General features: G+C 36.3%; 1 protein-coding gene across 3 annotated transcripts in view; it reads left to right on the top strand.

Moving 5' to 3' along the window:
- Glra2 (glycine receptor alpha 2) overlaps positions 1-23,329 on the top strand; it is a 187,797-nt gene that overhangs the window by 34,237 nt on the left and 130,231 nt on the right. For 2 of the 3 annotated variants that reach the window (XM_050160633.1, XM_050160635.1), the window contains 2 exons: positions 636-703; positions 8,913-9,136. In XM_050160633.1, the coding sequence (XP_050016590.1) occupies positions 636-703; positions 8,913-9,136 (292 nt within the window). Of the gene's footprint in view, positions 1-476; positions 545-635; positions 704-8,912; positions 9,137-23,329 lie in introns of all 3 variants that reach the window. The other variant, XM_050160634.1, reaches the window with a different exon arrangement.

Genomic DNA, 23,329 nt, shown 5'->3' with positions numbered 1-23,329 from the left:
CACTTTTTTCATATCAGAGGGTATATAGAAGAAAGGGGGTAAATTCAGAGGCATTATAAGAATGAAAGTAACACATTGATTAAGACATGATCCAGTTCCACCTGGACCCCTAAATTCAGCCCTGTGTTGATGCAGGTTATTTCATTACCATTGGCAATATCTAAAACATTGATTATCTTAAGATTGAAGAAAAGTAGTCAACCAAATGATTATTGTCACATAAAGTTATGCTGATAAATTCAACTAAATAATTTTAACTTATATTCTCCAAATTCAAAACTCTTTGGAGGTAAGTTGTCATCGCTTAATTGTCATTATTGAAAGTACTATTGGGAAGTTATTATGCACTTCTGAGTCATTTTTTTCTTTACAGTCTCATCATCATTTTCATTTTATTTACATCTTTAACCACAGATGTTGATGGAGCTGTAATATTGCTTCAATGTCTATTGCAATATTTTTATTGCATTCTGCAGGTCCTCCAGTAAACGTTACTTGCAATATTTTTATCAACAGTTTTGGATCAGTCACAGAAACCACCATGGTAAGTGCAACAGTGCCACTGGCAAGAGAAAAACGTGACTCAATTATGCTATGAACACAACCTGTCAAATTTTCTATTGTTCAACTTACAGGGCCTCCTGTAAATGTTACCTGCAACATATTTATCAACAGCTTTGGGTCAATAGCAGAAACTACAATGGTGAGTGGGACTGAGCATTGAAGCCATCGTGTGAAGGACTGAGATATGGGATCACAGCACTGTTGCATATTTATGTGACATTTACTGAGTGCCAATCTCTAACATCACCAACCTCTAAAAACAGACATTTATAACCTTCATTTCAGAAAGCCGTTTGTCAAGGTGCTACAACATAAAACTCAATGATGTTTTACCCATTACCCCAGAGTAATTTTGTAAACACATAATTTTTGTTGAGTTGGTCTAATGAGTAGCAATAAACATAATGTGTATTTAACAGTACTAAAATATGTACATTCCCTAAGTTTCATGAGTATGAATTTTAAAGTTTGACACAAGCTTGGTATTTCCAGTCTTATACTTTTTCTGAAAGCTGGGATATCATCAAGCCTGTCTGTTGCACATTTATGACATCACAAAAGGGAACAATTCATAAGAGCATGCATATACATTCCCATGTTCACATATGCACACATAATTTTGTTAGCAGTAGAAAGTAGTATTACGATCACAGCAATTATAAAAAATGAGCACCTTTGAAAAAATAAGCACATTAAAATACTCATGAAAAATATGTGATACAAACATAATTCTCACATTAGAAATTGTTTCAGGTACTATATACTGTGCTATAATGGCTTGTTGCCAGTGACTCATACCACTGGATCATTAACTAAACCCCACATAGCGCTAGGTTAGAGTCTGGAGATTACATATGGGGTAAGGAATTTCCTTGGTATCCACATGGTTTATTTAAAGCTCTTAGTCAGTTGCTTGCTTTTAATTTACATGGTTATTAAATCAGATAGGCATTTTATTGAATGAGACCAAAGTGAAATTGTAGTTGAATTTGATCACATACTATAATACTTGAATCCTACAAAACTCAAGAGGTAAAAAAATGAACATATGACAGCATTGAGAAGTAAAAACAAATGTAGGTTTTCTCTTTTAGGCTCCTAAGATCATTTTTAATGAACTACTGCACTCTGAGGTGTTTTTGATACTAGCAAGAAACAATTTACCTTTACTAGTCACTTTTATTGGCAAAACGTTAACTATAATGTGTATCCAGTACCCATTTAACCATTACTCCAAAACAGCATTCCAGATATAAGATTCTAGCAAGATATGTAGTGCATTAAGAATTTTACCTAAATAACATAGTTTTGATACAGCTATAGATGACTCATAAGAAACACTAAGCATGGAAATAGCAACCCAACTCTGGACTTGACACTCAGTTTCTGTCTCTTCTATTGCTTTTATCTTTAAAAGAGGGACAACGTTTCCAGTAGCCCACTGTCACCAGCTTTACACGATGGCATTCAATGACCATATTTGCACGACCTAATGCTGATTGCATTAATTAGATTCCTAAGTTGCCTTGATTAAATCTCCCCATTGCATTTTACTCTCAATCAAAAATGTAAATTTGCACCTTTTCAGTGTTCATTAATACAAGAAGCTAAACATTTAAAGGGATGAAAATGGAAGCTATGGATACCCAATTTTCCTTGGTCTTTAAAACTTACAGGGTTGTTTAGTAAATTGGCTGCTTAGGTGCTTCTTGCCCACTTAGTAAGTGTCCTTTGTCATGTTTCCTATGAAAAGAGGAAACTGGTGCTCAAAGGTAATGTCAACAGCCTGCTAGCTGTTGTGTAAGGTAGATCAAATTGCATGTTAGAAGAGTGTTGCATAGTGTGCTTCTTTTATTTCACTTGTTAGATTTTGATGTCATGATAGGCTCCTTTTGGTGTTGAAAATACATATATATTGTTTTTTCATGGCTTTGATGTGAAACTAAAACAAGTTCTTACATAATGTTTATCCTGTTTATGTCCAAGAAGAAATTATCATGTTACCTAGGGTAAGAATTGACAAATTCTTCCTGCAAAGAGACAGATAGCAAACACCTAAGACCATGGGAGCCAGGTGACCTCTCTGATGCCTTCTCAACTCTGCCCTTTGGTGGAGGACAGATACTACTACTACTAGTGCCCAAATGGATGTGATCACATCCAATCAAACTTTACTTGCAAAAGCAGACTGGGTCAAATTAGTATTTAAATTGATATTTCATTTTTATAATAATAGTGTGACAATTGCTCTATTGTAAAAGAGAGTTCTGGCTTCCAAGATGCCCGAAGCTTTGCCTGGGTGTCTACCTGATGCAACCTGTCTTAATTGGGTCAGGCTGCAAAGGAGCACAAACTGGCCGGCTTACAAACTGTAGAAATTCTTTCTCTCGTATTGGAGGCTGGAAGGCGAAGAGTAAGGCCAGCGCACTCAAGTATTGATCAGGGTAAAGACACAGACGGCTGACTTGTATCTTCTCATTCTAGAAAGTTCTCTTAATATCTTAAGTGCATTGTCTCTCAATAATATCAGGTTGGAGGTTAGAATCTTAAAAGCAAGTTTTGAGAGGTTATAAATATTTAGCCCATACATACTTGCACACATTTCCTTTATCAAAACTTGAAGATTCTACAATCTGATACTTACTCAAAATTTGACTCACAAAATATGGTTGACCATGAAATGGAGCACCAACTAAAATTATAGCTGGAGTCAAAAAATTAGCTTCAATGCATATTAATAAAGTAGTAGAGGCCATGAATTAGCATTGTTTTCTTGGGATAATAGTTTTGCTTTCTCTGCAATTTTTTCCAAGAATGCTTCTAAACTGAGTTTCTGAATATGTTTATTATATTCTCTTGCTTTCCATATCGTTCTCTTACAGTGACTGAAGTAACATTATTGAAAGATTTAGTTTTGGTTGATCGTTTCTAAAGAAGGGGTAATAATTATCTGTTTTAAGAACTCAAATATCTTTTGATACTATACAATTTGACCCCCCATGGTTACTGAAATCACACTAATTTATTGTTAATGCTGCCTGTTAACAAAGTAATGACTTACAGATTCAATACAAATGTTCCCTTCTTTGATACAAGTATTGGAGATATGTGTTCACAGGACACCATAATGTTGTTTCTTTAAGGAACAGTTTTATGGGTCATCACTATGATATAAGTTATTAAATTCAATATTATACATACTTGTTCACCAAGAATTTATTGGTATTTGACCCTTGTAGTGTGATTACTCAGAAGATATAATTTTGTATTGTTTTGAATATTTAAGAGGCTTGGAAGGGATATATACTGAGACAGGTTATATTATAGTTTTGAAATGTTAGTTTATCCTTCCTCCTTTCTTTCTCCTTTTCTTTCATTGCTGATAACAATCGAATTTACAGGATAAGGAATATAGTTACCATCCCCTCTTTATTAATTTTGAGGCACAAATTGAAAATATTGGCAACATAAGTAACAGTCAAGGGTATTTCATACCAGCGGTGTGCCACTCTCCCAAAGACTAGAACATCAGAAAATGGGGGTGAGAAGCTTTATTCCCAGTTTTAAGTGGCTGTCTGGAGAGAAGGTAGTGGATTCTGTGCGATCTGGGCCTTATGGATGCTATTATACTACTCATGCCTCAGCAGTAGTTTTTAAGCCTCCGCACATTTAACAGATATGAGGGATAGCTAAATGTATAGAAATGTATTTGCCAGTTACTGCTGCACTTCATGGAGTTACTTTGCCTCTGATCTGAAATTGCACTTCTCAGGAACTTAGAGAAGAAGGTAGCCCGAAGCTGACATGATTACTTATTGTGTTGTAACCATTGAAAGAGCATAGAAGTTTCCTTTCATTGAATAGTTGAATGAGTGTATCACAAGAAGATGCTAACTGACAAGAGACAGTGTATTATTATGTCAATGATTTCTGACATCTTAAAGAATAATCAATACATTTCCATAAATCTTATATTCTGTTAAGCTGATGCAGAAGATGAACTTGCTCCCTAAGTTATTAGTGAAATATTAAAACCCACATTAATCATAAATCAACTGCCTACAATCATAATTTAAAATATAAATTCTCCCATTAAAACTAAAACAGTTTTGATATTATGGAAAATGTTTTCAGAGTGTTGACAGGTTTAAAAACCAAAGTATGACATAAAAATTATGGATAAATAAATATACCTTCAATATATTTATAATTATATTAAAAACATGCAAATACCAAGCAATAAGACATAATGATAATGTTTGATATGAGTATTTATGAGATAAAGTGATAATCTTTATGTACAAATGCAGAGCTATGTGCAAAATAATTCAGCTTACGGCAGCAATGTTTATGAAGTAGGCATAGCTTTAGAAGGTGTCAGAAAAGAAACTTGAAAAATACTAAATTTGACATAAAGGATTATTATGGAATGTAGGTACTCATATTACAGGATTAAGGCTATAATAAAGATTATAATAAAATGCAGTTTATACATGGATTTGTTTTAGAGTAAAATATATGCACATATAATATAAATGTTTCTATTACCTTAGCCAATGCTTAGAAAGTCAATAATATAGAAACAAATTATAGCACAAAGAAATATGCCATTTATTTGGAGTAGAATCTATCCTTAGAGAGTACAGGCAATGTAAAAGAGAATATAGTCTTCATTTAAACATGTTTCTCAGTATTTACTTTCCCTTTAATATTTTATTGAGCCTGGAAGCAGCAGAAAGTCAAAGAAAGACTACAAAATCACATAACTACTCTCTTATGATTTGTGTTATTATTAGATCATAAATTTATTTGCAAGAAAAACAGAAATAATACATTGGTAATTTACATGTTCCTACTGTTTATTATATATTGAAAACTATAAAGAACTAAAAGAATTACACAGGCATGGCTGCAAAATATTTTCTTTGACTGTCTACTTTCTCTATATTTTGGGAGTTCCCTGTCTGTTCTTAAATACTTTTAAAAGTTATTATATATTTTAAAATGGTATATCTCATAACAAACCTAATCATGGATAAATATTAATAACTACACATTCAAGGTAATGGCTACTCATAAACCAAAACTCTGGTATATAATTGTTGGATATAAATATATTTCCCTTCTACTTAGCATTATTTATAAATAGTGTAAATAATTAATTTTAAATGATCCTTATACATTTAATAATTGAAGTGAGATATAATTGTCTCATTCTTTTAAAAATTCTTACATTACAAAGAAGTTTATTTCACAATTTTCTTGCTATAAAATTCAAAATAGAAAACCAGGAAACACTGGAGAACACCCATGGGAATTTTCTATGAAAATCTATGTCGAGATATTTTTCTTAAATGTCATCACTTTTATATACTGTGTCACTAATTTAATATTCTCTAGGGTAGGCCAATAGGCAAGTTTAACTCATTCTCAGGGGGCACAGGAGGATCACAAGGGAGTTCTGTTTGTGGGGGGCACAGGAGGATCACAAGGGAGTTCTGTTTGTGATTTTGTTGTCCATTGATTTCTAGCTAGGTTCAAATGGCCTTTTGCACCCCAAAATATGTTATGGTGAAGAGACTGCTGTTCTCCCAATAGTCGGATATTTACCCCTTTCACTTTTGTTATGTTCAGCTGCTTCCACTTCCTGGACTTAGAGGATCTCTAGATAAGGCTAGAGGAGGAGAGCCTCTTCTTTACTATTTCCAGCTGAAACAAGGATGGACCTCTCCTTACCCTCAAGAATTCTGTTAATAATGTATGCTCACTCTAGGAACCTAGAAGGAAATGGGCACCATAAACTGGAGAGGCCTCATTTCCTTGCTTGAGAAATCCTTTTTTTTTTTTTTGTTTTTGTTTTTGTTTTGTTTTGTTTTGTTTTGTTTTGTTTTTTTTTCGAGACAGGGTTTCTCTGTAGCTTTGGTGCCGATCCTGGAACTAGCTCTTGTAGACCAGGCTGGCCTCGAACTCCCAGAGATCCGCCTGCCTCTGCCTCCTGAGTGCTGGGATTAAAGGCCACCACCACCCGGCTTGAGAAATCTTTTTTAAAAAATTAATTATCTTTCTTCATTTTACATAACAATCCCTGTTCCCACTGCCTCCCCTCCTCCTGCTCCCTCCACTCACCCCCTATCTATTCCTCAGAGAGGGTAAGGCTTCCCATGGGGTGTCAACAAAGTCTAACACATCACTTTGAGGCAGGACCAAGGCCATTACCCCTATATTTCGGCTGAGCAAGGTATCCCACGAAAAAGAATGAGCTCCAAAAAAGCCAGTTCAAGCACTAAGGATAAGTCCTAGTCCCACTGCCAGTGGCCCCACAAACTGCCCCAGTAACCCAACCCTCCTCCACATTCAATGGGCCTAGATTGGTACTGTGCAGGTTCCCCAGCTATCAGTCTAGAGTCAGTGAGCTCCCACTAGCTCAGGACAACTGTGGGTATCCCCATCGTGGTCTTGACCCCTTTGCTCATATTACTGCTCCTCCCTCTTTTGACTGGTCTCCAGAAGGTCAGCCCAGTGGAAATCTTAAGGGCCATATAAACCAACATGTATATGAGCACTGGGTTGTTTCATTTTTAATTTTATCTTCTTTAATTTTCATAAATCAGACTTTCTTACTCATTATTCACAAAAATCTAATGATTCAGTAACACACATGCACAAAGAGACACCGATCTGCTAATAATCTCTTTCTGACTGAAATCCCTTGATTTCTTTGAACAACTCTGAGAATATTGAGATCCTGTCATTCTCTTCATAACTCACCAGGACAGCCAGTTGGGGTAGATGTTGAGGTAAGCCCACAAACCACATCCACTCTGATTTGAGAATTCGCCATGCAAAAAATCTAAACAAATGCTGCCTGCTAAGCTTTTTCAAATTACAATGTTCATATTATACAATAGAAAACCTGAGGTAATTAGTTTTAATAATGCAGGCTTTCTAAAAGATCAAGGGTTTTATCACTGATTTACAATAATTTGGAACTATTTGATTATCAGCTTTTCCCAGCCTACTTTAGGCATCTTTCCCAAGAACAATGGCATTCGAAATATTCTATGAGGTTGGTCACAAGTAATGTTTGTGCCCTTAAGAAGTGCCATAGAAACTTTAATAGTTTAGTACAAAATTATCTCTAAAACTTTCTTTTTCTTTTGACTATGAGGGAATTAATCAAAATATGCCATCCCTTAGTGGTTTCCATGGTACCTGGCAAAGTGAACAATCACATTTGTTTGCTTAGGAATATGGGTATTGTGAGACTTTAGGAACCTAAATTAGAAAGTTTTCAAGTAGACCAAGACAACTTAATCACCATTTAAGAAAAATAAAGACCTCAATGTGCAACTAGATGCCAAAGATGTGAAGATGACGTCAACAGAGCTTAAGCAAAAGGTGAGGAAAGAAAAAAAAAAAAACAAATGGAGATGTCCATCACCTTTAATAGCCACACGTGACAAGAAGCTCTGAAGCTCTGATTTCAGTCCTGAAGAACTGGGACTGTTGACTATGTCTCAGTCAGAGTCTAGACCATGAAGTTAGCCAAAGCTTCCATGAACCTAAAAGTCTTTGAATCCAAGCCTTCCGGAGAATAGTCATAGTAACAGGCTGATTCATTAGCACAGAAGGAAATACCCAGATCACTTGAGAATGGTGGGGCTGTACCAGAGGCTCCCACTAGGGAGAAAACCTTTGTCAGATAGTATTCATATTAGAAACAACATGAAAATTGTCTGTTTGACTGAAGCATCAAGCTGCCTAATGCAAACATAACACATGGAGAGAATTCAATAAAATATTCAAGAGTTTTGAAAGTAAGTAGTTGCGAAGGAATCATTTTGTCAACAGGAAGCATCTTAATGTTGTTAAAATTTTAAGAATATTGGCCTGTCCTAACATGGCTATATAAGATTTTCCCTCCCAAGTTGCAGAGTGGGTTTTCTTCAATACCGAGCATCTAAGCAAAAAGAGATTAGAAATCATGTCATTTCTGCTTCAGAAAATGAATTGGGTTTATTTGATAATCTGCCATGACAGTCTGACTTCTGTACTCATTATTGTCTTTTTCTACAGAAAGACCATCTTAAATTAATATTATTTCAACCCAAAATTAATAATTGAAGCATAAAAAGTCAGCCTGTTTAATTGGTGTTCTGTTCTTTCTTCTTCCTGTCCACCTCAAATTCTAGTAGGACTGAATGCTTTATTTTGACCAAGGTGTACCACGACTTGTTTGACCAGACAAAATCACTGTATCAAATCAGAAAGAAAGTGAAAAGTAAAGTAAATATATTTCTTAAGCCAGATTGGACAATAAGCAGCCCTTGTATATGACATTTCTATAGGACTATCGAGTGAACATTTTTCTGAGACAACAGTGGAATGATTCACGGCTGGCATACAGTGAATACCCGGATGACTCCCTGGATTTGGATCCATCTATGTTGGATTCCATTTGGAAACCAGATTTGTTCTTTGCCAATGAGAAAGGTGCCAATTTTCATGATGTCACCACTGACAACAAGTTACTGCGGATTTCCAAAAATGGCAAAGTGCTCTACAGTATCAGGTAAGCCTTTGCTGCTTAGAGCTCTTCAGTTCTTTTGAGCTTAGAGATACCTGATTTTTCAGGACAGGGTGTGGATGAATGTATGACTTTGTGGTCTTTTGTTTATTATTTGAAATTTAAAGTAGGTGGAACATTTCAGAAGTTTTCATGATTATATAAGCGTAATTCTTAACAACAAAATGTACCTGGTAGGTTTATGGTCAGTTGATTGTGGTTGTATAAAAATCTAAGCATATATATTTAATAAAGAAATTATAGAATGTTCAGTTTAATTACCTTGGACCATAATATATGAATTCCAGTTTCAATAGTTCTCTCATTAACCAGAGACAAAATCTTCAATGGATCAATAGCACACTCTGGGTTGAATACATATGGACTTTATCTTAACCCCATTTGTGCTTCTCAGTAAATGTATGACCTTCGGCACTTGATCTATTAATTTTTATTGGATTTTAACTTGGGACAGAAATTTTCTTAGAATCTTTTTGTTCTGTAATAGGATCCCTGACCCAGGTTGGTCTTCAACTCCATGTAGCAGAACATGACCTTGAACTTCTGAGCCTCCCAACTCTAATTCCTGGGTGCTGAGGTTACAGGCATGAGCTACCAATCTCAGTGTGTGGGGGACTGGAGATTGAAGCCAAACCTCATCCATGCAAAGCAAACACTCTACCAAGGGAACTACATTGCTAGGCCCTCATTTCGAAATATTACATTCAAATATGTCCTCCAGCATCTTTATCTCTCCAGACTCAGACAATTTTTCCTGTTATTCTTAATACTAATAATCATTTTTTTTCCTGTGGCTCTGTAAGGTTCTTATTTGTTATGCCTTGTATTTTAGTTACTACAATACATGAGTGACACGTAAGAATATGAATTTTTTGAATCATAGGATTTGTTGGAATCATATAGATTTAGAGTCAAACTAGTTTTGGCACTTACCAAGTTCCAGGATCTACAAAATTCATGGATCAGCATATCGATCTGTGGATAGCTTCTTGTGAAAATTAAGTATGTAGACATCAGAAAATATTTTAAAGGTCCAGATTGCTATCATTTAAACTATGCAGACTAAATGACAACTACGTGTGTGATTTAGTTCAAAATCAACTATAGAAAAAAGGCAAACAATATTTCGATAATGCAGGGAAATACTGGTACACTAAAGCCCTTTCTGTGGCTATGGCTGGTCACGCCTTCTCAGAGACAATGTAAAACTATTTGCCATGGAGTTTGTGCTTGATAAATAAAGCCTGAATCTTAAAAAGAATGCTCTGTTTCAATAATAAGCTATCTTCAGTCATCTTTTAGCTCTTCTGAAAGACTGGGACAGTGTAGTCTACAAGAATGACAATACACTGAATAACTATTGACATTTCAATTGTCTTTATAAAGGACCCCATTACTCTCTTATTTTATTACCATCCCCCAAAAGTGAGTAATTAGTATTTCTGTAAATACTTCTCACAAGTTTGCAGACTCACCATCCTTTAAGAACCCATTATGTATTTTGGTTTTTTACTGAATATTCCATTTGTATGCCTAATAAGTTCAGAGCTTGCTTTTGGTTGACTGTCTAGTGTCTTAAGGCATATAGGAGGCTGCTCATTTGGGAAATGCAGCAGTACTGCTGCTTTCAGAAAGAAGCAGATAAATTCCCTAGATACCCATTGCATTGTTAAGGAAACAGTATTCTGCATGATAATCCATTTGTCTGGTGTAAGATGCACTGTTGGGCATGACCTAAGTTGATGTGACCTGATAGAAAGGGACATATGTAGAACATGATGCTGGAAAGGAGAGTTATAAAAAGTAACACAGTGTATCAGCTGCTTCGGCTAGTCCTTTGGGCCTTGGGTGGTGTTTGTGCTGGTAAATACCTAGCATTGTTCACTGCTGAAAAAAGTTAGGTTTTTGTCATTTCTTTTTGTACTGTTAAGATTTCACTGTTCTATATCAATGAAGGATATATGTTACCCCAACATAGATACAAAGGCAAATGTTTTATTACTGGTTCTGAAATGTGACACATTATTCATTGCTTAGAATCTGAGGAGTTTGTCCATTGGCAGGTCGTGGATGGTCTCTGAAATCTGAGGGGAAAAATCATTAGCAAAGAAGAACTACAGATGCCACATTCAAGAAACACAAGCTATTGGCAAATTTGAACTACAGAAGTCTAATTATTTTCCTAAAAAGGTTTTCAATGAACCAGACAATATCTTGGGCATAAACTATACAGAGCTGAGTAAGATGGGGTCCTTTCCCTAAAATGCTTCATTATTATTGAAGCATGAGAACTAATAATCAATTAAGAAATAATAAGTAGTAGCAAGGAAAAGGAAAGTAGACATAAACTTACAAATAGTGTTCTTAAAATGTTGATAGAATTTGGGGGTCGGTGGCTATAGACAGAGACTGCTTGCTTGTTTCCCGGGAGCCAAATCTAGATAATCATACAAAAACTATACTAATTCAAGTTGGAAGTGAAGCAGGCTATAGTTGTGGATTTCTAACAGGTCCTTAAAAATAAAACACAAGGTAGAAGAGGAGAGGGAAGGGCAGGAGATTATCAGAAAAGCAAAGTAACCAAACCACTAGTGAGCTCTTTCCTCTAAGAAATCCTCAGACTGAAAGAGGACAAGTTCCTGTCTCATCTTGGTATATATTCGTCTCTAGGGCTGGAATTAAAGGCATGCACCACTACTGCCTGGCTTCTATGGCAAATTAGTGTGGCTACTGAGATCAAACGTGTCTGCCACCATGGACTGGTCTGTAAGGCTGACAAGTGTGACTTTTTTACTCTCCGATCTTCAGACAAGCTTTATTTATTAAAATACAAATGAAATATCACTACATTTCCTCTTTTTGTCTAAAACAAAAAGAAGGCTATAACTAATATAAGAAAACTATATATAATAAGTATAATAACTATATACAATATATAGGTAATAAACATATCAACAATGTCTAGTCCATTTGCATTTGACAAAGTCAAAGAAAATATTACATCTCTTTCCAATCTTGGTGAGTTCAAAGACTTGGACCTAATTTACTTTCTATCATAACTTGCATTGCTATCCAAAACTATTTTTGATATCTCTCAACCTTATGTACTTTACATTTATTAAGTAAAATTCTTTTCTGAGTCTTGTAAACAGTGAAAACTGTAACTATAAATATCTAGTCTTCAACTACCTCAGAGAGTCATGAAGGAAATAATATTAATTGAGTAAGTGAGAAGTGTGAGCAAATGACTTCTGAAAATTGTGAGAAATGACAGAAGAAACTGATTGACTGGACACTCACCTAAAGTTTACCCATAATACTGGGACATTTATTTTCACCCTACAGGCCTGGAACATCTGACAAACTCTTATATGCAGCAGGGTTTTTGAAGGAATGTCCTGCCTTGTCTTGGCAAGGTTTGGTAGTCACTCTCTTTTGTGTCCTGCTTGTCCCATTAGTATAGCATACTGCCAGACATCAAGGCAAGGACAGTTTCTCGCCCAGTGTTTCATTTTGCCACAAAGAAAGCAAACTCCATGTGGAGTTTCTTCAATGCCCATAATCTTTTCTGAATCAGATTGGTGCTGCCAGGAGCAGACATGTCTCATGGTCACAAAAAGAACCTATGTTATTAAAATATCTTAAATGCCATATTCTGTAGCTCTCTGAAGTATGTGAAGATGACCTGCCTATTTAAAATATATCTTTGTTTAACCTTAAAAACATAATGTGACTACAAATTCTATTTAATAGGTAACTAATCACTAACCTGCATTTCCTTATTATCCTAAATAGTTGGTAATAATACTTTCAAGGACTGGAAATTTGCAGTACATTGTTATATGAGCTGTATAGGTACAATACTTTGAAGAAGATTAGAAATGTATGTATAGTCTGTTTTAACAAAATTAATCTCAAATTTGTATTTATATACAAAACTTGTAAATATACAAGTCCAACCCAACATAAAGCATTTAAAACTAGTAGTTGCTTTTTAAAAGTAACTCAATAGTCTACATTTTTATCTTATCGTATCTATATCATCCCCTTTTTCTTTTCAAAGTAGATTCTACTCTTTTATCCTATCATATCTGTATCCCCATTTTTCTTTTCTAAACAAGGACTTTGAATCTAATCTTTGTTCAACTTTCCTCCAGACCATAACCAATAATAACTTGTAACCAACCCCTCTTAAACAATAACAAATATCCATAACCATTAAATGACCAAAAAAACCACTTACTTCACCTCTTGAGAATGTGGGCATCATATTCTTAAATTTACTTCCCAGTGTCTGGGGGTGGCAGTGTCTTTAGGGGATCCTGAAAAGAGAAATTTTTGGCTAATTGTCAAGTCCTGAGAGGGGTAGCTTTATTATTTGTTGTCAGTCTCTGTGAAATGGTGAAGTGCGGGGTTTGTCTTAAGTCCTGACTAGAGCAGTCTGTTATGCTGGATCATCTCAACTAACCACTTTGAAATTGTTCTGAGAAGTTTGTAGTCCAAAGCTGATTTTTAGGTGGTGCTTTTCAGCTTAATAGTGCTATCATAGTTCTGGAGGACTCATCATTGTGGGACCCCATCCTCTTTTTGGAGACTTCATTGTTAGGAGTTCTCATGGTTCACTGCAGGAAACTGATAGTCAAACCTGAAATCATGTACAGGAAGGTAGATGAAATCTTTTTTCTAGGATTAGTTAGTATTTTATATGACCATTAACATCATGATAAAAAAGTTTATATATAAATCTTATAAATCTGCTACCTTAAGAAAAGCTGTTAAAGGGTCAATATAAAATGAAATGATTATGAGATTAGTAGCAATAAGTTAGTCCTTAAATATTTGTTTTTCTTCTGTCCCATATCAGGTGGTTCTTCTGACATGAGACAGAGATTTTGGATTTCACTTTAATAAGCATGCTTGGGTACCTTAGACATCAGAGTCATCCAGCAATGGCTAATACCAGAGATACCTAGAAGTTGGTAGTTGTTCTATCTGGGTACCTTAGCAGCTCAAATGTGGTGTGAAAGGTTGAGAGGGTTCCTGAAGAACCATTGTTCCTCTGTCGATTTCAGAAGCCCAGAAAAGCTTTTTCTAATAAAATGGCAACAGGAGCAGGAGCATCAAGAGCACCAGTGTAAATAAATTAACTTGGTGGCAAGAGAAAATGCCAAGTGATGAAAATTAAATAGTCTTCCTTCGTTCATGACTCCCCTTTTTATTTGGGTTACTACCAGAATGTGGCACCCACATTTTCAGTGGGCCTTCCATGTCAATTAAGACAATTCCTCCATTAAGACTCCCTACTCAATGACTTTTCTGTTTCTATATTGTGAAATACATTAAGGAGAATAGGTATTAGCTCTTCTTGGAAGTTCTGGTAGAATTCTGCATTGAAGCCATCTGGTCCTGGGCATTTTTTGGAGGGGAGATTTTTGATAACAGCTTCTAGTTCTTCGCGACTAACAGGTCTATTTAGATCGTTCACCTGGTCTTGGTTTAGCTTTGGTATCAATGGCAATGGGTTTTTGATCCTACTGCACCTATGGGTTTGTGGGAGCCTAGGCAGTTTGGATGCTCACCTCACTAGACCTGGATGGAGGTGGGTGGTCCTTGGACTTCCCACAGGGCAGGGAACCCTGATTGATCTTTGGGCTGACGAGGGAGGGGGACTTGATNAAAAAAAAAAAAAAAAAAAATAAAATAAAAAAAAAACAAAAAAATAAATAAATTATATTTCGAGAAAAAAAAAGAACAAAAAAAAAGACTCCCTACTCAGATTAGTTTAAGTTGTGGCAAGTTGACATTTAAAACCAAATGTCACACTCTCTGAAACCATCAATAATTATAGAATTTGCTTCTGCACAAAACATTCCATATTACCAAAGCTTCTGCTTGTCTCATCATTAACATTTGCATGAGCTTAAACGTACCATTTTATGGCACTAGACGTAAGATATTCAGAAATCCTTTTTGGTTCAGTTCCCAGTTATAGGTGTTGATGATTCAGTCTCCCAGCTTCCTCATACTGCCTGAGTTGTAATATAAAACCTATGGGGACTGACATTCCTGTCCCTCTACTGATCCATTGCAGATACCACTGAGAGTGGTTAGAGTGTAGGTTTCTAGACAGACACCCAACTGTGGCACGTAAACAAGCCTGTCTAATGATCAAATCTATCCACACATAAAAGACCAGTTTTTCCCACATTGCCTCCAATTCTTGACTCATACTAGAGCTTGATGCAAGCACTTCAAAGAATTCTAACTCTTTTTATAGAGTGATTTTTAATAGAATAAGATAAAAACATTCTTTATTTAGATGCCAGGACTGAAAATAAAATGTACACTGAACTGAGACTGACCTAAATGTTATCATGATGATTCTTTGGTTATTTTACTCGTGGTTTTGGTGAGCCCCAGAAACACATATTTGTTAGTTATAAAAAGCTGTGATCCCGTCTCTATATGCACAATTAGACTATGTATCTTTATATACTATAATCCAGGAAAATTATATGCTCATTTTGTAATCCTGTATCCAAATATTCATTAATTTTGTGATGACTTAATGCAATAATTAATGACTATAACATAAGCACACACATCAGAATTGAGCACTAAATCAGGAAAATGCTGGGAAATATAATGCAAGACACATGATCTCATTGTTCTCAGAGACAAAGAAGGTTCTAGAGTGGGAAGAGCTGGCATGCACAATAGTGGTGGATGAAGCAGGAACTGAGCTAAGTGGTTTTATGGAGAGGGTAGATTTGGCGAAGGGCCTTCAAAAATGAACCAGCTGGGGGTAAAATTATGAAGATATTGAAAGTGTATTGTATACATAAGAAATGATAATTTCTGGAAAACTCTGTTGAATTCCTACATGAGTTCATAAAAAACAATATGCAATAAATTGGCTCATATGAAACACAGTTGGGACCTTCTTATGCATGTTTTAAGAAAAGGACGAAATTGCTCAACAAAATATATGGAAACTGAACAACTGCTTGTCTTAGGGTTTCTTTTGCTGTGAAGAGACACTATGACCATGACAACTCTTATAAATGAAAACATTTAATTTGGGCTGGCTTACAGTTTCAGAAGTTTAGTTTATTATCTTCGTGGTGTGGCATGGCAGCATGCAGGCAGACATGCTGCTGGAGAAGGAGCTGAGAGTTTTACATATTGATCTGCAGGCAGCAGAAACAACTGTGTCCCACACTTGACATAACTTGAACATATATAAGACATCAAAGCCCATACCGACACTTCATTCAATAAGGCCACACATCCTAATAGTACCACTCTCTATGGGACAAATGTTCAAACACATGAGTCTATGGGGGCCATACCTGTTCAAACCACCACACTACTCATCTTTGACTTCATCTGACTGGACTAGCAATAGAAAGATTTATTTCCTTTTGGAAGTAACTTTCTACTGCACTAAAATCAATCAGTTTGTTCTCCAAGTAATGAAGAGACAGAATAACAAGTAGATACCTTGAGACAACATGAGAACCACACTTCCGTCTTTCATTTAATCTGTACTCTAAGATCGCAAAACAGGCCTCTGTAGCCTTACCGGATCGTCATTCCGACTCAGTTTCCTCTCTAAAATAGAACTTAACCAGAAAAACAGGGGTTCTTCTAGCTCTATAGCAATTTTTCTCTTCTTCCCCAGCCACAAAGCTCCTTCTCCATGAATTAAAATGTTTCCTCATGTTCGGTACAGCTTAAGAACAAGAGGAAATTCTTCATTCCAAAGTGCCTGCTTCAAACTGCTTTTAGGTCTCAGAACCATTCCCTCCTAAAGTAAATATGCAACCACAGAAGTGGGAAAACTGATTTTGATGTAGTATAGGGAAGTTTAAGAGCTGGTTTTAAAACCATCAATGATAGTCTGAACTGTGACAAATGCTGAGAAAATTTCACAATCCCAATCCCAATCATTTTGGCATTTGTGAGCAGGAGAAACTGTAGGGCATTTTCAGAATGCTAGAACTTATATAACTTATAACTTATAGACAATTATACAGAGATGATTGGCTGGTTCAACATTTGACTAGATATATAGGTGAATCTGATCCGAATGTAGGTTTGAACCAGCAGAGTTTAAAGGGCAGTCTGTTGTTACTCATTATCTAAATTTTATTTCAAGAAGCCAAAGAAAAAGCCAGAGGTTCTGGTGAAGTTGACTTATGTTGACAAGGGCTTTTTCTTGGTCCATACTGCTGATTTTCATAAAATCCCTGTATGGCATGAATACTTAGTGAAACAAACATTATGTGATTGTGGTTCTTTCTAAAACATATACATTACTAAAGTACAGTACCCTAGTTTAGAGTCTAGAGCAATGGTTCTCAACCTTCCTAATCATAAAATTATTTCATTGTTACTTCATAACCATGATTTTGCTATTGTTATGAAATGTAATGTAAATATTTTTTGAAGACAGAGGTTTGTCAAAGGGTCCTGACCCACAAGGGTGAGAACCCAGTGCTCTAGAGGAAAGACACTCCATGTTAAACGAGGAAAGTTTTACAATTTGCAAAGTTCGACAGTTTCTCTACAAGTTTCACCATGTTTGTATCATGTAAAAGTAGAAACATCTGTACTATAGGAGGTGTGATGGTGATCACTGGGCAGTAATTAAAAGACAGATAATTGGGTACATAGATAATTATGGAAGTTCTCATACTTCTGGAGCAAAGCCATTGATAATGGAGTTACTTTAGAGAACAATGAAATAACAACAAAAAGACACCTCATTTCAGTAGGGTTATTGAGCAGTCAGAGGAAAGATACAAAGCAGAAGGTGGGCTGGGCCATTAATGATAAAATGCTATGGAAGTAAACGTCAAGTCTGAGAGCCACAAAGACTTAGATTCAGATCCAATGTTACTAAGTGACATAAGAAGTCATTTAGCATTTCTCAGAACTGTAGTATTTTTTAGTTCCTCAGTCACACTACATATTAAATGAATCTCTTAGAAGACAAGGTGGAAAGAAAGCAGAGAGTCAGTTTTCCCTACCATTCATCCTAATTTATAGATTACATATTTTTTGTTATGCACCTACGCCATCCAAATTCCACCCACTTTCCATATTTAGTACGAAGCAGATACTCTCCTGGCCTTGTGTTTCATCCTTTGAGGAAGCAAATGCCTAATAATGGGAGTGATAATTGTATCTCTTTTCAGATAATAATTAGGCTGGTTCTGAATTTCCCATTTTAGCTATTCGTTACAAGTAAACAGTGGCTGTGCCTGATTTTCTGTGGGACTTTCTCTGAGGAGAGATGAACACACATTTATCTATTTACCTCACAGCTGTCATTGATAACAGACCCCAGAAAAAAAGAAAGGAATCTACTCAAATGTAGGTTGGTGAATCAATGAATTTATCCATGTTGCTTAGAGGCACATAGGTAAATGAGTAACATACAGGAACATAGGTTATCAGAAATAGCTGTACTACTCGAAATTCCCATTTGAAATTTGGGTAGTTATTTATGAAGACTGCATTACTGAAGTTCCTTGCTCAACTTGTAGGTCACTCCAATATGGTCTCCTCTCACCCATAAACATTTTATTTTTTTATATAACCTTATAGAGGAGCCTCACAAGCCTAACAGCTTTCATTAGCTTCTTGAGGCATAAGGTCCTCACTTCTCCCGCCAAGACTGAGTGCTTCAATTTAAAGTAGCTACACAGCACTGTCCCATCAAGGACAAATCATCTTTCTTGGGTGTGGTGATGCACACCTTTAATCCCAGCACTCCAGAGGCAGCAGTAGTACGTCACTGTGAGTTCAAGGCCAGCCTGGTCTACAAAGTAAGCCAGGGCCACATAGTAAAATCCTGTCTCAAAAGAAATCAACTTACCATCTACCCTCAAATCCACTTTCTTACCAGTCTTTGCCACCATAAGAGCAGTTAGCAATCCTCCTGTAGTTGCCATACTAGAAATTTTCATGCTGTGATATGCTAGTGGATTAACAGCAAAATTATGTCCCATCTGTCAGTAGACAAAGTTACTTTGGTTTGCTCAAAACTTTATCTGCATTTCATAGAATGCTGTCACTTGTTCTGGAGACCTTTTTTTTTTTTTTTCAAAAGTAAGATTATCCCACACAAAATGTTAAGGTTATTGCTATCTAGGACTTTTTATCTCTCTCCACCTCACTGAGGCTCCTAAGAGCTGTACCATTGGATACAGAGTGACAAGAATCAAATCACTTCTTATTATTTTAATGTACTGGCTAGTAGCAGTTTCTCTTTAAAACTGCTTGAATGTGTAATTAAACACTAGACATGAAATGAAAGTTTATTTAAAGCTGCTGTTTGGAGCTCTTTTTCTGGTGGTTAGTTTAGCCTTCTCCTTACTCGACACCTTCCAAACATTTTTATCCAGGAGAAAGCATTTGCAAATTTAAACTACAGATTTATCCATTGCTCTCCAAGTGGAATTCAATCCAGATTTGGACTTAATTAACATGATCCAACCATATGTGTTCACATTTTTCTGAAAGGACCGCACACAGATGGGAAGAGTTATTATATTTTTGTCCCTGCTAGCTGGTATTGCTCAATGCATATGGGTATTTCCTATGAGGCCTTTTTAGTGTTTGGTAAACATGGACCTTTCTACTCAGACATAATAATTTGAGGCAGGAAAGAGGAACAGAACAGTTGAGGATCCAGACAATGTTGACTTTAGTCCCCCCCCACCACATCCCACGTTCAGAAGAAACAAAGCATCAGGGCTGTTTATTTGGAATCAACTGGGAGGAAAGTGTAATCTCTCAGCTTTGGACCAACCTGTAGATTTGGGTCAATCTTCTACAATAATGAAACATGATGTGTCTCTGAGGCCCATCCACACTCCTCTAAGGCCTGTGCTGTTGTTGCTTTAATTGTATCTCGTTTCACACCTCCTTATAAGAGTATTGGAGTCTGCTCTTTAAAATGTGGGTATCAGACCCAAGAATCTATCCACTAGTTTACACAAAGGCAGCCATGATTATTCATACTTGAAACATCTTCCTAGCTTTGCATTTTAGTAGTCATAAGAACCTGTGGTTAAATGTTTTTTAGTTGATTACAGTTAACAGCCAGTAATTGGTAGGATTTGAGCAAGGGCAGATTGAGGTCATTCTAGAGCTCAACACCTAATGATTTATAGTGTTTATGTGAAGGGTCTTATCAGATACCTGAGCTTGTCCAAGGGATCAGAGAAGCAAACAAGGCGTGGAGCGAACAGCATGTTCTCCATAATGTATATGATGAGTGAACTCAAAGCAGTAATTTCACTACACTATTTCTATGAGAATAATTTAAAATTTGTTCTTCTTTCCTTGTCTGGCCATTAGACTAATAATTATTTTGCAATGTTATAAAGTTCCTTTTGTGTATACCTTTGTTTTCAGTTATGAAACAACAACCGGTTAGTTCAAGAACCCTTCTCTGGATTTAGAACATTATTCAGTATGGGTGCTTACCTAGGTTCCAGAGGTAAGCACATTCTGTTTAGAGCTATGGTTTACATTATCCATAAAAAGACAGGTTAGGTCATGGAAAACAAGACTCTTTAAGTGGAGAATTGGGGAAAAAAACCTTTTAAAATTAAAGAATACTGGCTGTAGTGAGAATACCTTTAATACCAGCACTTGGAGGCAAAGGCAGGCAGATCTTTGTGAGTTTGAGAGTAGTCTGGTCAGCATGGTGAGCTCTTGGCCAGGCAAGACTACACAGTGATTTCCTGCCTCAAAAGAGTTGAATAAGTCGGGTAGTAGTGGCACACACCTTTAATCCCAACATTCATAAGGCAGAGACAGGAAGATCTCTGTGAGTTTGAGGCCAACCTGGTCTACAAAGTAAATTCCAGGACAGGCTTCGTAGCTACAGAGAAGACCCATCTCGAAAACCAAATCAAAAAAGTTGAAGAATAAACTCTCAAACTCTCAACTATTAAATATTCCCATGTTAAAGTGCAAATTTCTCCTTGAAGAAATTTTTATTTCAAATGTTTGACAGAAAATGCCCCCAAATATTGCCAAACTATTGCTCTACAAAGTTGTAGCCTAGGTGGAGTCTTGCCTAACATCTCCTTTTCATAACAGATTTGGTCTTCTTGCTACACTCATGATATTGTTGGTTGCTAGTAAACTAATCTTGGTTTCATTGTGCTGACTCTGCCAACATGCTCTCCAGGGTGACCTTGACTCTCTCCATCACGTCTCCTTGTCCTAACACAATCACACAGCAGCCTACCTGGAGCTATGTGCCCCACCCTGATGCAAAAATGAAAGTAATATTTCCCCCAAACAAAGGTAATGCTTCTGAAAGGTTACAGATTCCCTTCTAAACTTTTTCTTGTTTACTTCATTAACCCTTCTCCTTCTACTTTATTATTTGATGGTGAGGTCATTCCTTGGGATGTGTTTCTTAAAATAACCCTGGGGATGCCATTAGCCCTACACAGATTTCTCATTTAAAATACCTGCAAATGTGAATTATCACAAAAGCCTCTCAGGTGCTGCTCATATCGACCAAAGATTAAAATTCAAAATACATAGGACAACCAGCCTATCAGAACCAATTCCCTATCTCTTATTTCATTCCTTTCTCAGTGTGTGTGTTTTATTAATGCTGTACTTTAAAAGGAAGTCATTTGTTTTATGTTAGTGGATATTTTGCTTGCATGCATTTTGAGTTGGGAGTTGCCATGTGGGTGCTGGAAGTCAAACCCTGGTCCTCTGGAAGAAAAGTTACTCTTTTTGAATCATTTTCCTAGATCCTAATGATGCAATTTTAACTTGACTTCTATCTTGCCCCTGGGATACTTCTACTTTTAGATTCTAGATGGATTATGATGACAGTCTTGTTCAATTTTCGTTGTATCCTGTCAAATCATTCCAGTAATAGACTGTCACAAGTTTCAGAACTTGTAAGATACTCAGAAGGAGAATTTAACAGATCTAAACCTTACATTAAGGCCATCTTTATGTTCTCAAGGAAAGAATGAATTATATTCTAGAATGTTGGACAATAAAGCTATCTTAGTGTTCCTATTGCTGTAATAAAAGACCATGACCAAAAGTAATGTGGGGAGGAAAACAGTTTATTTGACATACAGCTTGTAGGCCATCATCCAGCAAGGGCAGGAACTCAAGGCAGGAACCTGGAATTGGGAACTTGGAAACAGGAACCTGGAGGCAGGAACTGCTGCAGGGCCTTGAAGGCATGTCACTTTCTAACTTGCTCCTTATGCCTTGCTGAGTCTACTTCCTCATAGAACTCAGGATCACCAACCATGGTTGTTATCACCATATTAATCTGAGCCTTTCTGTATCAATCATCAAACAAGAAAATGTCCTACAGACTTAGCTACATGAAAATCCTATCAAGGATTCTTTTTCTATTGGGAATTCTTCTTTCTAAATGACCCTAACTTGGGTCACATTGGCATTAAAACTAGCCAGCACATAGTCCAGTGGAGATGCAATAGCTTTATAACCTGTATGTCACTTTGGTCAGGAAGTTCCTATGTTTTAAAATAAAATGTAATTACTTGTTCTTTAGGTTTTCATCAGTTTCTAGAGGGTACCTACAGCTACAAGAGGAAAGCCTTATTTCTAGTTACCCTTAATTACAGTTCAGGATCACAGATCAAGCAGGATAGGCAGGTAGGTAAGCAAGGAAGCCAGGAGATTCAGTGACTAGTTCTTTATGAGTACACTGTGCATCTACCACCATGTCCCCAAAGTCATACTAGTTCTGATGTCTGAGAAAATATGAAGCCAGTATCCTTAAGGAAATACAAGACAACCAAGAAGTCTGACCAACTCCACTGGCTTCAAAAGCAAAGCTTGTTATTGGGTCCCATTCTGAAAGAAGAAACATGGTAGATGAGAAGGCAATAGACTTTGGTATCAGTATAAGTGGGGATTCTATGAGCTTTAATTTGGTTATCACAAAACCAGAGATAATTCTATATTTCTTTCTCACTTGCATGATGCTTCTTCATGATTGTACAAGGATGAGAGCTCTTGGCTTACAGCGTTCATCCAGAGACAATACAATTCTGTCTATTATCATCACAGTCCATTGACTTTTTTTTATCATTCTTCAGTACTTTGATACTAAAAGAATATCACATGTTGTGCACTCTCTGA

This window comes from Alexandromys fortis, unplaced genomic scaffold (assembly GCF_014885135.2).
Source record: "Alexandromys fortis isolate MF-2015 unplaced genomic scaffold, M_Fortis_MF-2015_v1.1 scaffold_120, whole genome shotgun sequence".
In the NCBI taxonomy this organism is placed as follows: domain Eukaryota; kingdom Metazoa; phylum Chordata; class Mammalia; order Rodentia; family Cricetidae; genus Alexandromys; species Alexandromys fortis.
Note: the sequence above shows the minus strand (reverse complement) of the source record. Positions and strands in the feature narration are given on the sequence as shown.